This window comes from Balaenoptera ricei, chromosome 14, assembly GCF_028023285.1.
Source record: "Balaenoptera ricei isolate mBalRic1 chromosome 14, mBalRic1.hap2, whole genome shotgun sequence".
In the NCBI taxonomy this organism is placed as follows: domain Eukaryota; kingdom Metazoa; phylum Chordata; class Mammalia; order Artiodactyla; family Balaenopteridae; genus Balaenoptera; species Balaenoptera ricei.
This window is the reverse complement of record NC_082652.1, coordinates 11,537,939-11,553,187: the sequence shown is the minus strand read 5'-3', so window position 1 is coordinate 11,553,187 and position 15,249 is coordinate 11,537,939. Positions and strand designations below refer to the sequence as shown.

Genomic DNA, 15,249 nt, shown 5'->3' with positions numbered 1-15,249 from the left:
AGCGTGTTGGTAGTTGATAGGAGATTCTCAGATTCTAGACTAAACTTTAAGTGTCTTTCCCAACCTTTAAAAGACAGACCCTTGGAGATTTCTTCCGGGGAAGCCCACCACAACCTCGCAGAGAGCTTCTAAGGACAAAGAGCTTACCCTGCAGAGCCTGGAGTCCATTGGCCATGCGGTCCACGTTCCCATTCACCAGTGCGGTCACTCTGTGGATGTGGCCGTACTTGGTTACTTCTTTTGGCGACTCGTGCCTCTCACTTGCTTCCTCCTCTTCCTCTTCGGCAGCATCTTCCTCCTCCTCCACCTCTTCCTCTTCTGAGTCCACCAAAACCATGACATCACCCATGTCTTGCCTCCTAATTTCCAGAAGGGGAGAAATAATCAAGAAGATACCCTGTTTTCTGCAACTTCAGCCCTCGCTGAATAGGAAACACTTGGTTCTTTGCAGCCCCTCTGGTAACATGGAAAATTCTTCATGTATTCAACTTGGTTGAGTCGTGAGATGACAGTGCGGTTGTAACCTCGCAGAGAGATGCTGCCGAAGACTGTCTAGATAACTGTATCCTGTGCTGGGTGAGTTTTATCACTCCACCTCTCCCCACCCTGTGGCTCCTCAGGCAGATGACCTCATTGTCCCAAGCACCCACCATTTCAGTTCCCCTCACAGCACGTACACAGACGCTCTGTTCCTTTCCTGAAATGCCCTTCTTTCTCCTGCGCTTACTGAAATTTCTCCACCTTTTCATTATTCAAGGCCCAAGTAAAGTCCTCTGCCTCCCCCTGAAGCCTTGAACTATGAGTGAATTTGGCGTCCACGGGCAGCAGTTTGGCACTGAATTGTTCTCTAGCTTGTTGCTATAGCTCTTGCCTGCCCAGCCAGACTGTACATTTCACGGGCTAGTCACAGTCCGAAGAGCATTACATTCTCATTTCATCCTTACAGCCCGCCTCTGAGAAACAGATGAGGAGACAAAGGCTCAGAGAGGGTCAGGGATTTTCCAGGAGCCACGGGCTTCAAGGGCAGAGCTGCCATGTGAACCCAGGTCCATTCATTCCAAAGCCTTTTCCCATTATGCCAAGCTGCTCCCTTCTGTGAAAAATAAGCCTGGGGAATGACAGATTCATTCCAGAATGACCCTCAAAAACAGGGCAGTAAAGGTAACACTTTCTGTTGAAAGATGGTCCCAGAACAATAAAATCCCTTCATTATGAACGATGGTCCCAGAACAATAATACCGCATAGTTATAAATGGATAAGAGGAGCAAAGAGAAGAGTTCTTTGCTCCCACCCAGAATCTCCTTAGGAGGCTAAATACGTAACTTCCATTTAGCTGCTTTGCCCCTGCTGAGGTTTCCTTTTGGGAGGGGCTTCTGGGCACGCTCAGACTACTCTTCCAAAACATGCTGTAAGACTATGACTTATTCTTCCTTTTAGAAAAGGAAAACTAGATAAAATAAATGCATGAACGACCGGGCTCAACATGTACATGCTGTCTTTATGCCTCAGTGACAGTCCAGCAAGGTGCCTCGCCCCGAGGTCTGGCGTCGTAAAAAGAGCACAGACTTTGGAATCGGGTCAGGCCCAGGTCTGACTGCAGGCACGGCCACTCACTTCCTGCAGAGCTTGCAGAAGCTCACTGAGCCTCCCTCGACTTGTCTGGAACACGGAGACAACAGCAGCACCCTGAAGAGTTCATGACGGGGTTGTAATAATGCCTGAGGAAGCACCAGCCCCGTGTCTGGCCCGTGGTAGGTCCCCAGTGGCGGTGGTTATTATTGTTCTTATGAAACATTATAAACAAAACGTCAGTGAAGACATCATGGAAATGGATTTTTGATTTGAGTCTAGGGAACACTCACCTGAAAGTGCTTCCTACTGAAAGGAGAAAGGAAAAAACATTAATATCCAATAATATCCACTTCGGCCTCACAGAAGTTTCTAATCAATCTAACATTTACAAAAGAATGGACAATGAGAAAACTGACCCAATACGAGAGATGACAGGGTGTTCAGGAGTGGTTCTTAGGTGCTGCATTATTGCACATCTGCACCCAATTTGGAAACCTCTCGAATGGAGCTTCAGGTGGGAGCGTAACAGGGGCCACCTTCCCCCACCCACACCCTCTCAAGGAGCCTGAGAGAGAAGCAAAGGGACCCAGGAAGCCCTTACCGTTCCGGGAAGCCCTTACCTTTCCAGCAGAACACAGGGCTGTAGTACAGCAGAAGCCCGGAGATAACGGCCAGTCCCAGCAGAAGGAGGCTCACGATGGTGCCCACAATTCCCCCGATGTTTACAGGTTCTGTAAAGACAAATCACACCCTTGACTCGGCCACGTGATACACACAGCTAGGAGGGCAATACCTCCTCTCCTCTGCCTGGATCCTACTCTTATCTCGGTTTCATGACCTTGGGCAAGGCATATGACCTCTCTGCAGAGCAAGATAAAGTTCTCATTTTTCTACTTCAGACAGTTTGTGGGAATCAAACAAAGCATGTGATGCAAAAGAACACTGGAGGGGGGTGTGGTGGTGGGATGAACTGGGAGATTGGGATTGACATATATACACTCATATGTATAAAATAGATAACGAATAAGAATTAGTTATGTAAAACTAATTTTATATAAAAATATAATTTTATATAAAAATATAAAATAAAATTCAAAAAATAAATTAAATAAATAAAAAGTAAAAACAGAAAAAAAAAAAAAAGAAGAACATTGGAAAGTTAAAATCTCTGTGTCTCCACACATCAAGCCTGCTGTTAAGGCCATAGTAATTAAGAGTGTGAGTTACTGGTGCCACAATGAAGTGATCAATAGAACAGAATAGGGAGGGTCTTCCCTGGCAGTCCAGTGGTTAAGACTCAGCGCTTTGGGACTTCCCTGGTGGCGCAGTGGTTAAGAATCCGCCTGCCAATGCAGGGGACATGGGTTCGATCCCTGGTCGGGGAAGAGCCCATATGCCACAACTAAGCCCGTGAGCCACAACTACTGAGCCTGCACTCTAGAGCCTGCAAGTCACAACTACTGAAGCCCGTGCGCCTAGAGCCCGTGCTCTGCAACAAGAGAAGACACCGCAATGAGGAGCCCTCTTGCCACGACTAGAGAAAAGCCCGTGCACAGCAACGAAGACCCAATGCAGCCAAAAATAATAAATAAATAAATAAATGAATTTATTAAAAAAAAAAAAAAGACTCAGCGCTTCCCTGGTCGGGGAAACTAAGATCCCGCATGCTGCTTGGGACGGCCAAAAATATATATATATTTAAAAAAAGAGAACAGAATAGGAAATCCAAGAACAGGTCCACACACAGAAGGAAACTTGATATAGGACAGCCTAGTGAGTAGAAGAGGAACTCTTCAGGATGTGGTGCTAGACCAAATAGTTATCCAAATTGGGGGGTGGAGGAAACTTGATGTCTACCTCACATCATTCACAAAAATCAATTCTAGATGGACTACAGAGTTAACTATGAAAGGCAAGTGTTAAAACTTTAAGAAAATATGGAAGAATACTTTCATGACCATAGGATAGATAAGGATTTCTTAAGACACAAAAATTGCTAATGATATAAGAACAGATTCATAAAGTCAACAACATTAAAGTAAGAATGTCTGCAAATCGAAGGATACCATAAAGAAAACAAGAAAGACAACTGAAAGGAGATATTTGTAACATATAAAACTAACAATTAGCATATGGAATTTCTAAAGAACTCCTATATATCTATAGGAAAGGGGAAAACGTCAAAAGACACAATTATGTATTTCGCAGACGAAACATAAATAGCAAATAAACATATGAAATAATGCTCAGCCTTCTTAGTAATCAGACACATTCAAATTAGAACCACAGTGAGATTTCATTTTACACCTACTTGATGGGCAAAAATCACAAAGTCTGTGGGTGAAAATGTGGAACAACTGCCGTTGCAAATGGAAATTGGTATAACCACTTTGGAAAATAATTTGATGTTATCTCATAGATAAAAATGCACATAACCTAACCTTCATTTCTACTCCTTGTACAAATATTCTAGAGAAATATTTGCCTGGAGACCTGGGTATATGTACACAAGGGGCTGGTAAAAAGGTTTCCATAGCAACACCGTTTGTTCATCACAACAAAAAAATCAGAAGCAGCACAAACATCCATCAGCAGGAAAATCAATAACTTAGTTGTGGAGTAGTGATACAATGGAAAATTATACAGCAGTACAGAGGTACAAAGTATAATTATACACATCAGCATGAATAAATTCTGGAAACAAAATGTGGGATAAAAAAGGCAAATTACAAAAGACTACATTTGTATGGTAACAACCATTTTTCAAAACTCTAAAACAAACAATATGTAGAAATGTGTACGTATGCAGCATATTTTTTCTTAAATAAAACATGAAACTCAGGATAGTGGTTACCTTTTTCAGAAGGCCCAGTATGAGCCTGGAAATGGACCTACAGGTAGGGTTGCCAGATAAAATACTGTGTGCCCACTTAAATTTGGATTTCAGATAAACAATGAATAATTTTTTTAGAATAAGTATGTCCCAAAAAAAAAAAAAAAAAAAAAGAATAAGTATGTCCCAAGCAATACTGGGGTCGTACATTAAAAAAAAAAATTGTTTGTTTTTTGTTTTTCTGAAATACAAATTTAAGTGAGCATCCTGTTTTTTTAGCTTTGCTATTGTTGTTTTCTAAATCTGGCCACACTATCTGCAGGTAATTCCAGCAGCGTTGGCACTGTTCTATATCGTAAGTGGGATGTTACTTTCCTGGGTGTTCATTTTGCTATTATGTTTCTCAGCTTACATTTTATATATATGTATATATATAAATTATATCTATTTTATACATGTATGTATTTTATTTATATATATATATATATTTATTTTTCCTTTAGGATGTAACAGATATTAAATAACTTTTTTATCCCTATGCAAATGTTAGAGATTTAGGACTGGACAATAATTTTCCCATCCACCTTGTCAAGCCACAGGGAAGCAGATAGGCCTTCTCCCAGATGGCAGTGATCCACATGTAGGGAGGCACCAAGCTGTCCCCATGCTGATGCCAGGTCCTCTGAAGCTCTCGGCCCTCCTCCTCCTCCTCCGGGGCCACTTCACTCACCTTTCACGCTCAACCAGATGTCCACCTCCCTGACCCCCACGGGGTTCTCAGCCCGGCAGACATAGTAGCCCTCGTCCAGGTCCTGGGAGCAGTTGCGGATGGTGAGCGTGGAGCTCTGGCCACTCTGGGCGATGAGGTGGTGGCCGCTGGGCTGGATGACGACCTCCGGCTGGGTGAGGTTGCTCAGCCACAGGATCTTGGCGGGGGGGTAGGCTCCAGACACTTCGCAGGTGAGCGTCACATTGCCTCCCACGAAACAAGTCTTCATGGGCTCAGAGAGAAGGGAGGGGCTCCCTGACCATCAGAAGAAGGTAAAGAAAGGCAAACGTTGAAGGAGATTCAATCGGTGGTCTGAGAATTTCAAGAATATTACTTCTTCCAAACAAAGCAACTCCAGGAACTTCTGTACTGCACCTGGTCTCACATAATAATAAAAGCTAATATTTGTTGAACATTCAATGGGCTAGGCACCATTCTACTTATTAACCCAATTAATAATTCTCACAACAGTCTTGCAGATGGGGAAACTGTGGCACAGAGAACGTTAAGTAACTTGCTCAAAGTCACATGACTAAATAAGTGAGCAGCTAGGATTTAGGGGGAACAAATGTCCTGGTTTGTGCAAGGCTGAGGGGGTTCCCAGGACCTGGGGGCTTTCAGTGCTAAAACTGGTGAAGTCCCGGGCAAACCAAGATGAGTTGGTCACTCTATGTAAGAATGGAACCCAAGGAGTCACGCTTTTGTGGTCCACATCTCCTTACTTCTTATGCTGTAAGCTTCTATGTATAATAACCATACTGATCAGGTAAGATATGGGCACACAACCTGACAAGGGCGTTCCAGGGGACAGAAGGCAGCTGTATTAGTTTCCTGTTGCTGCTATAACAAATTGCACAAACTTAGCAGTTAAAACAACACAAATTTATCCTTTTATAGTTCTGGAGGTCAGAAGTCCGAAATAATCTTGCAGAACTAAAATCAAGGTGTTGGCAGAGCTGGTTCCTTCTGGAGGCTCTAGGTGAGAATCCATTTCCTTGTTTTGTCAGCTTCTAGAAAGGAGCCACCTGCATTCCTTGGCTTGTAGTCCCTTCCTTGAATTACTCCTACCTCTTGCATCTGTCATCACTTCTCACTACTGCATGTGACCCTCCTGCCTCCCTCTTATAAGGACCCTTGGGATCACACTGGGCCCACCCAGATAACCCAGGACACTCTCCCCATCTCAAATTCTTAATCACAGATGCAAAGTCCCTCTACCATGTAAGGTAACATTATCACAGGTTCTGGGGATTAGGATGTGGACATCTTTTGGGGGCCATTCTTCTGTCTAACACAGGTCTGTCCTAGAAAACTCAGAATGTGGCATCCCTGTGGCCTTGGGGTCTGATTTAAGTGGGACACAGGGAGCTATGAGGTCTACTATGGCGATCTACTTGTATCCTTCGCAAGAGAAGCCTTTTCCCAAAATGCACACCCTCTTGGGAAGGGTAGCAAATTCATCTTGGGAGGATTTATGAAATCCATATTTTCAGCAGCTGAGGGATACAGAGAAGCATGTTGGGTTCCTGCCCTGGAGAGTGAAACTACATGCTTCCCCTTGGCATTTGTTCCAAGAGAGAAACTAGGGTTTCACTGCTGGCATCTGGGGAAGGGGGAAGGGGCAAGGGGGTGGGGGTGGAACAACCCAGAAGCCTCTCTCTCTAGGTCAGGTTAACAGAAGAGAATACCCCAAACCTGGTTTTGCTCAGAAAACTCACCTGCGGACACCCCTTCTTGGATCAACAGTCAGATTCCCCCCATGTTGCTAAATCACTCCTTCCCCGCTTTATGGTTAACCAGAATTTCCTTTAGGGTCACAAAGCCAGCAGCAGTGACAAGCCTCATCAGTATGTCTGTATTTGGGGGTCCCAAACCAAAGTCTGATAAATGGCCCCCTCCTCCTTTATTAAAAGCAAAACAAACAATTCCCCCGGTGCACCTCCCCTGAACCCCAAACAAACATCATGTATTTTTGCCAAACACAGCACTCACCCCTCAGACAGCTGGGTCACCATCCAGCTAGTGTGGCACCTATAAATTCAACAAGTTTCACTTAAAGGGATGCTGTATCAGGGGTGGGGCAGGTGCTGCTGGGCCCTCACAGATCTGCAGGAGGCGGACGACAAGCTGGGGCCGCCGCGCACGGGGCTCCGTAACACTGCAGCTTATTGTAGGCTGAGTTGGCGTCTTCAGTTTCGGGCCCTACACACCATATAAAGAGAGATCTGGGGAGCTCCCTGGCCGTCCAGTGGTTAGGACTTGGCGTTTTCACTGCTGGGTGGCCCAGGTTCAATCCCTGGTTGGGAAACTAAGATCCCACAAACTGTGTGGCACAGCTGAAAGAAAGAAAGAAAGAGAGAGGGAGGAAGGGAGGGAGGGAGAGAGAGAGAAAGAGAGAGAGAGAGAGAGGGAGGGAGGGAGGGAGGGAGGGAGGAAGAAAGAGAGAAAGAGAGAGAGAGGGAGGGAGGGAGGGGGAGAGAGAGAAAGAGAGAAAGAGAAAGAGAGAGGGAGGGAGGGGGAGAGAGAGAGAGAAAGAGAGAAAGAAGGAAGGAAGGAAGGAAGGGGAGGGAGGGAGGAAGAAAGAGAAAGAGAGAAAGAAGGAAGGAAGGAAGGGGAGGGAGGGAGGAAGAAAGAGAGAAAGAAAGAAAAAAGGAAGGAAGGAAGGAAGGAAAAGAAATGAAAGAAAAGAAAGGTAGATAGATAGGTAGGTAGATAGATAGATGATAGATAGATAGATCGATCAATCTGGGCAGCAGGAATCCCCGAAAGCATCACTTTTCATCAGCTTGGGGGCTACACTGCCCTGGATCCCTGAGGTGGACGTTAGCATTACACTTCAGTGACGTACTAGTCCTTTCAAGTGGAATGATCCAGAGACCCCTCGCCTGCAAGGGCCTTGCTACTCAAGGTGTGGTCCTCAGACCAGCAGCAACAGCACTTCCTGGAGGCAATTAGAAATGCAGATATTGGGTCCACCCAGACCAAGAGAGTCAGAATCTGCATTTTAACCAGCCCCCCCAGGTGACTTGTATGCACATCCAGGCTCGAGTGCCCAAGAGGGAGGCGGGGAGAACTGGACGGTGTCAGAGTCCGAGAAGGGTCCAGGCTCTGTGCTTGCTTCCTGTGCTCCTGGAATTGGGAAAACTTCTGGTCAGCTCCCTTCTCCAGACACATTTCTTAACCCTGAGCACATATTTGGATTCAAATTATTGGTCAAGTCTCAGGGGTCACAGGAATAAAGACTTAGGCAAGATCTGCAAATAAAATGGGAGGGTAAGGGCAAAATAACACAACCCCACCAGCTGCCTCTGCTAATTTCACCCTCTCTCAGCATCGGTCCATCATTTACTCACTTCCTGGGACTTACTTCCATAACACACTTCGGACATCCTCATTATGTACCACTCTGAGTGTGTATACTGCTTTCTATTTGCAGTCTGGGCAAGTCGGCTGCCTCTGTTTCACCATCGGTGAAATGGAGCGTCCTCCCCAAATTCATGTCCACCTAGAACCCCAGAATGTGATCTTATTCGGAAGTGGAGTCTTTGCAGATGTAACTAGTTAAGGATCTCAAGATGAAATCATCCTGGATTGAGGGTGGGCCCTAAATCCAAGGACTGGTGTCTTATAAGAAGAGGAGAGGCCACAGGGAGACATACACACAGAGGGGAAGTCACATGAAAACGGATGCAGAGACCAAAGTGATGCAGCCACAAGCCAAGGAACACACAGCGCCATCAGGAGCTGGAAGAGGCCAGGAAGGATTCTCCCAGGAAGACTCTGATGGGAGCACGGCCCTGCCCACACCTTGATTTCAAACTTCTAGCCTCCAGAACTGAGAGAGAATAAACGGCTGTTGTTTTAAGCCACCAAGTTCGTGATACTTTGTTACAGCAGCTCCAGGAAACTAATTCTGAGGGATAATAGGAGCTCTCAGCTCACAGGGTGACTGAGGACTGAACGAGATACTGTGTGCAAAACACTTGGCACCTGCACTCTATCTGCACTCAGTAAATGTTAATGTCACCATCGCACTTGACCCTTGAACAACATGGGGGTTGGGGGACCAACCTGCGAGAAATCTAAAAATCCACGTCCTGCTCTCTCTGCCTCAGAAACAAAGGAATTGATAAATGGCTCGCCCAAGGACAGGAAGCTGAAACAGTTTGGATAGAATCAGGACTCAAACCCTAGTTCTTTTGATTCTATATCCTGTGATCTCTAATCAGACACAAACTTTTCCCCACAGCGAGTTAATTTAAAGATCTGTAAAGTGAAAATACAGATACTACATTTATTGAAAAAAATCCACATGTACGTGGAACCGCGCAATTCAAACCTGTGGTGTTCAAGGGTCAGTTGTATTTGTGATATTGCCATTTCCTGCTTCACATTTGCCAGACTTCTCTCTCCAAGTAAAGTTTAAGTCCTTTAAAGGCAAAGACTCTGTATTCCTCCACAGTACCTGGAACCATGCTGAGCACCTAAATCCCACCCAAAAAGATTTGCTGGATCATGTGTGGAAGGTCATCAGGAAAGCAGTGAGCACTACCTGGATAAAAGCAAGAGCGCTGGGGTCAGACCAGCCTGGCTATGTGTTGGCTCTGTCACTTACGAGCCAGCTGATCTTGGGTAAATTAGTTCACACATGTTATCATCTGCAACTTACGAATCATCCTAATTTGCAGGCCACTGTGAGGATTACAAATAGTAAGTTAATAAGAAAGAGTCAAAGACCTTCTGAGCGCAGAAACCTAAAAGAACAGGACTGAGAGAGGACTTCCCTGGTGGTCCAGTGGTTAAGACTCCGCGCTCCCAATGTAGGCGGTCCGGGTTCGATCCCTGGTCAGGCAACTATCAATAGATCCCACACGCTACAACTAAGACCCTGTGCAGCCAAATAAATAAATAAATGAATATTTATTAAAAAAAAAAAAAGAACAGGACTGACAGAGGTGAACCTTTCAAAATCAGAAACTGCTCATCACTAGCAGAAATGTGGTTTAGGAGCCAAATATGCCAGAAAAATATCTATAACGTGCATGACAGTTCTATGAAATTAACTGACTCTTATGGAATAATAAGAAAAGATGAACAAGCCAATAGAAAAATGGACAAAATATGAACAGATAATTCACAGATAATATATAGGAAGTCAATACACATATGAAAATTATCAACTCCACCAGTGATCAAAGAAAACCAAATGAAAACGATATGCCATATCCGAACTAGCACACAGGAAAAATCTAAAAAATTAATAACACTCGATGTCGGTGGAGATACTGGGAAATGAGTACCCTCACGTGGTCTTTCTAGAGAGAGTGACTGCTAGGGTTTCTTTTGGGGGTGATGGAAATATTCTGGATTAGAATGGTGATGGTAGTACAACATTGTGAACATACTAAAAAAAAAAAAAAAACAATGAATTATAAACTTAAAATAGTGAATTTTAGGGAATTTCCTGGTGGTCCAGTGGTTAGGACTCCGAGCTTTCACTGCCGAGGGCACAGTTTCGATCCCTGGTCGGGGAACTAAGATCCCACAAGCTGCACGGTGCGGCCAAAAAAAAAAAAATAGTTAAGTTTATATTATGTGACTTAAATCTCATTTTTTAAAAATTGTCCCAAAACCAATTGGGTCGGATTTGGCCCATGAGGCATAGTTCACCAACCCCTGTCCTAGGGCAGAAGGCGAGTCTTGGTCCCTTATGTTGCCCAAGGCCAGGTATGGTACCTGACACAGAGTGGACACTCGGGAGCAGTGTGCTGACTGAGTTAGTGGGACGGGTAAACCATCTGAATGTCACTTGCCTGGGAAAACAAGCACCTGCTGACACAGCAGGGCTCACTTCTCAGCATGTCAGCTCTCCACAGCTGCTCCTCTGAGGATTATCCTCATAAACTGTGAGGACAACCTCACCAGGGCCAACACAACCCAACACGCTCTGGCCCTGGCTTACTCATTGTACTGGCTTCCTGAGGCTGTTGTAACAAAGTACCACAAACGGGGTGGCTTAAAACAACAGATATTTATTCTCACAGTTTGGAAAGTCTGAAGTTCTAAATCAAGATGTCAGCACCTTGCCCTGTATGAATTCCTGGCCCACAGAAATCGTGAGATAATGACTGCTGTTTGAAGCCATTAAGTTCTGGGGTAATTTGTTCCATAACAGGAGATAACTAGTAAATGAACCTTGTCTGTCTTGTTCACTGCTCCATCTTCAGTACTTAGAAACTGCAAGGGAAAACCAGTTTGGACTAGAAACAAGAAGTTTCATTAAGCATCTTTAAAGTTTGAAAGGAAGGGATGAAGAGGGCATTTGGGGTTAGCAGATGCAAACTAGTATATATAGAATGGATAAACAACAAGGTCCTACTGTATAGCACAGGGGACTATACTCAATATCCTGTGATAAACCAGAATGAAAAAGAATGTGTGTATACATATATTTGTGTGTGTGTGTGTGTGTGTGTGCAACTGAATCACTCTGCTGCAGAAATTAACACAATATTGTAAATCCAATATACTTCAATAAAAAAAAAAAGCAAAAGGAAGGAAGAAATGGAAGGAATTCAGTTCACTCCAACACCCTGGGATTTCTTTCCCAGACCTTCTTTCAAAGGGTTGTCCCAGAAAAGAGGAAGGTGAGTGGACCCCAGAACCCCAGGACAAGGCAAAGCAGACTTACTGATCTGTACCACACAGCTGGCTCCCAACTCCGGCCCCACTATGTGGCTCCCGACACACTTGAACTTCTTGCCGTCCGACAGCTGGGGCTGGTTCAGCATCTCAACCCCCAGCTTTGATGTCCCCACAGCCACACCTCCTGGCTCTTCTGTCCACAGGAGGTCTGGGTCTGGGTATCCTCCGGCCCAGCGACAGCTGAGCTGCAGCGTGAACAATCCTGGTGACAGCTCTGCCCAGCACTGCGGGGCTGACGGAGGGGGTGCTGCAAAACACCAGAGGACGTGGCCTTAATCACAGACTAAGATGAGCCACTGGGCGGCTGACCCTAAGGATTACAGAACCAGGGTATAAGAGAAACGTCAACCCCAGTTACTGTACCTTGAGATAGCTCCTAGCACAAATCAGTGCCTGACACAAGTTGGGTTTCCTCGGCTGGGTGTTAAATCTTGGAAGAGATTTGCATTTCTCACTAGCCACGTGTGGCTATTTAAATTTTCATTAACTTAATTACAAATTTATTTCCTCCATCAGACTACTCACATTTCCTAGTCATCACACATGGTAGCTATTAGACCATACAGAAGAGAACATTTCCATCATCACAGAAAGTTCTACTGGACGCTGCTGGTCCCTAGAGGGAGTTGCAGGAAGAGGGAGATTTATTCATCCCCAAACCTCAACACACACTTTTTTTTTGCTATGTGCAAGTACCACTTAAAAAAAATATAAAAATTTAACAAATTACAAACCTGTTGTAACCTATGTGTTCATAATTATATATAAAATAATATATATTATATATGTATGTAGATAGTATATATATTATGTGTGTCATATACCTTTATATATTTTATATAATACATATAAATAGAAATTTGGATCTTATTTGTAGATATGTGGCATCTAAAAGAAAAATTATTGGAAATATACCAAAATGATGGTTAGAGTACAAGTGATTATTTTCTTCTTTCTACTCATCTGTTTCCTACAACAAGCACGTATGACTTTATATACGATGAATGTCATTTATGATAGACAGCATTGAGACTTACAAAGGCTCTGAACAACGTATAAAGTAAGTGTGTCGTTGCCCTGCCTGCTATTTGTCGTTCTCATGCTCCCTTCCCTTAGCAAGGATTAGGAGTGCACCCTGTGTTTATTTCTACAGTGGTTTTCCTCCGCTAAATGTGTGCATAGGTGCATTGGGTTGTTGTTTCTTCACCTGCAAAATAAAGCTTCATGAACTATTGGTTCTTAACAGCGCTAGAGGGCCTATGTTCACGGAGAGCGTGAGAGCAGATGAATGGATACACAAATTGTGGTAGAGCCATACAATAGATACTCTTAGGCCAAGAAATGAAAGCAAGTACTGACACAAGCTACAACAAGATGAACCTTGAAAACATGATGCTAAGGGAAAGATGCCAGTCCCCAAAGGTCATATAGGGTATGATTCCATTTATATGACATGTCCAGAATAGGCAAATCCATAGAGATAGAACATAGACTGGTGGTTACCAGGGGCTGGGGGAAGACAGTATGGGAGTGACTGCTTCACGGATATGGGGTTTCCAATTTGGGGTGATGAAAATGTTTTGGAACTAGATAAACGTGATGGTTGCACAACACTGTGGATAGACTCAATGCCACTGAATTGTACATCTTAAAATGGTTAATGTTATGCTATATACTTTCACCTCAATTAAAAAAAAACTTTAGACCTAGCATTAATTCCCCTCTATGACTCACAGGGATTCTCCTGTACTCCTAGTTAGCAGCGAGCTTCCAGAAGAGGCAACACTCTCTTCGACATGTGTACGTGTGTGTCAAGGGAGCTGCAGAAGCACATTAGAACCTGTGCATCAGGTAAGTCTTTGTATACAAAGGGGAGGCACAAACACGCAGTTCACGAAGGGTCAAGGTGAAGGAGTGGGGGAGGGGAGCACTTCTTACGCACAGTAGACCAGGAGCTCGGTGGTCACCTTTCGATGTCTCCCGCCGAGCATGTTTGTGGCCAAACAGGTGTAGTTCCCTTGGAGGTTCTGCGACATCAGTAACAGCGTGAAGCAGCTGGCCGTCAGGTTGTTTCCGAAGGGCTCGGTGCTAGAATCCGGGGCCCGGAACCACCACTCAACCATGGGCGGAGGCCAGGAGCTGCTGCTGCAGCAGAAATCCACCTGGGAGCCCTTGGCCGCATACAGCGTGCCGTTGGGGAGCCTGCCGGTGCTGGAGATGTTGACCTCAACCTGATAGGGGCCTCCTGGGAACGACAGAGCGGGTGGGGAAGGCGTAAGAGTTAACTGGAGCCCCTTACCAACTCTAAGAGACACAGAAATGATCAGGAAGCAGCCAGTGAGGATGACAATATCAACCACTTATTATGTGACAAGCACTGTGCCAAGTGCCCTTAGGCATGCTTTCATTTACTCCTGAGCAATTCCGTGAGATTTACTGAGGGGATCAATCCTTACAGAAGACGGAAAACGCAAATCGCCCCTATTCAGAAACGCGGATGAGTGGAAAGGATATCTGTGCCTTAAAGAGTTAACGTAGCAGGACTTCCCTGGTGGTCCAGTGGTTAGGATTCTGCACTCTCACTGCCAAGGGTCTGGGTTCAATCCCTGGTCGGGGAACTAAGATCCCACACACACACAAAAAAAAGTTAACATAGCAGGCCTGAGTGCCTTCCTTAGAAAGGCCTGCCTGCAAGGTTGGCCTGGGCTGGCAACTAGGAACTTGGATTTCAGGGGGGTTCCCACCGTTCCCAGAACTGGTAAGAGTGGGGTTCACCAGGCCTAAACTGTTTGTACAAACAGTGTGGCTTATGCTGAACACCTGCTTTCCTTCTGAGAGTCTGGAATTTTGGTATGTGCTAGGCAGAGGATGCCTATGTGACGAGCCCCAGTAAAAACCTAGAGCGCTGGAGTCTCTAATGAGCGTCCCTGGTAGATACTCCACACGTGTTGCCACAACTTGCTGCTGGAGGAATTAAGCGTGTCCCATGTGACTGCACTGGGAGAGGGCTCTTGGAAGCGTGCTCTTCATTGTCCTGTGAGTTCTCCTAGAGAATCAGTGAAGCTGGGGGTGGTCTTGGGGACCCCCGGCACAATTTCACACTGAAAGACAAGAAACATTGGTTCCAGTCCCAATTTTGAACTCCACTTACTAGCTGTGTGACTTTGGGCAAAGTATTTAACTTCTCTTAAGCCTCCATTTCCTCATCTGTAAAATGGGGTGATGCTAGAACCCACTCTATGGGGTTGTCATGACAATTAAATGAATTAGTATCGTACAGCACTCAGAACAGTGCCAGAAATGCCGTCCCACGATTGGTACCCAGTGCATCTAAGATCCTCTTTGATCCTATTTATACTAAAGTCCTGT

The 15,249-nt window shown here is 44.9% G+C and overlaps 1 protein-coding gene across 2 annotated transcripts in view; it reads right to left on the bottom strand.

The window, feature by feature from the left end:
- VSIG10 (V-set and immunoglobulin domain containing 10) overlaps positions 1-15,249 on the bottom strand; it is a 45,208-nt gene that overhangs the window by 12,363 nt on the left and 17,596 nt on the right. For both annotated transcript variants that reach the window (XR_009497177.1, XM_059893844.1), the window contains exons 3-8: positions 13,823-14,125; positions 11,867-12,127; positions 5,137-5,430; positions 2,194-2,304; positions 1,864-1,879; positions 148-359 (exon numbers count right to left, since the gene is read on the bottom strand). Coding sequence is in view for 1 of the 2 variants with exons in the window: in XM_059893844.1 (XP_059749827.1) it covers positions 148-359; positions 1,864-1,879; positions 2,194-2,304; positions 5,137-5,430; positions 11,867-12,127; positions 13,823-14,125 (1,197 nt within the window). In the remaining variant the exon portion in view is untranslated. The remainder of the gene's footprint in view (positions 1-147; positions 360-1,863; positions 1,880-2,193; positions 2,305-5,136; positions 5,431-11,866; positions 12,128-13,822; positions 14,126-15,249) is intronic.